The 617-nt window shown below is 39.1% G+C and overlaps 1 protein-coding gene across 1 annotated transcript; it reads left to right on the forward strand.

Annotated features, from left to right (window-relative positions):
* Positions 1 to 216: 216 nt before the first annotated feature.
* On the forward strand, positions 217 to 407 carry SARC_17875 (hypothetical protein; the record flags this gene model as incomplete). Its single annotated transcript, XM_014288037.1, has 1 exon — positions 217 to 407. A coding segment is annotated over one exon (191 nt), but the record flags the coding sequence as incomplete, so codon positions are not given.
* Positions 408 to 617: the final 210 nt, after the last annotated feature.

Genomic DNA, 617 nt, shown 5'->3' on the forward strand with positions numbered 1-617 from the left:
TAGTCGAACAACTGAGTGTGCACATGGGCAAATTTACCAACATCTGTGTGAGCGTACTCATAAATTTTACAAACAAAGCTTTAATTATGGATAGGGGTAGATATGTATATGTCGATTACACGTTTATAGTTCATATACACACACACAAAGCAATTAAGCTGAACGTATATTGTACATATATAGGGCATTCATATCCCGAAGTCCACACATAACCAAATGTACACGCAGATATTCCGAGAGGCGCGAGGGGGTTCACAACAGAAGCTGGACGATCTCTTAATAGACTACGCCAGATGCATACGAAATGATCGGAATAATTCTGGCAAGCGCAAAGGAGGTGCATTACTATTAAGTGTGGTAGGAGGGAAGCTGAGTGAGGGTATCAACTTCAAGGATGAATTAGGACGGTGAGTGATGTGACCACTGCAGACTAGATATGCAAATTGTTCATCTATGAAAACCTATACGTTGAGCTGATTACTAGTATGGTGTATTGTTTTAAAAGATAAATGCGTATATATTCAGATACACGCGTATAGTATATATATATATATATAAGTACACACACACACACACACACACACACACACACACATACACACACACACACACACACA

Source organism: Sphaeroforma arctica (genome assembly GCF_001186125.1).
Source record: "Sphaeroforma arctica JP610 unplaced genomic scaffold supercont1.12525, whole genome shotgun sequence".
NCBI lineage: Eukaryota > Ichthyosporea > Ichthyophonida > Sphaeroforma > Sphaeroforma arctica.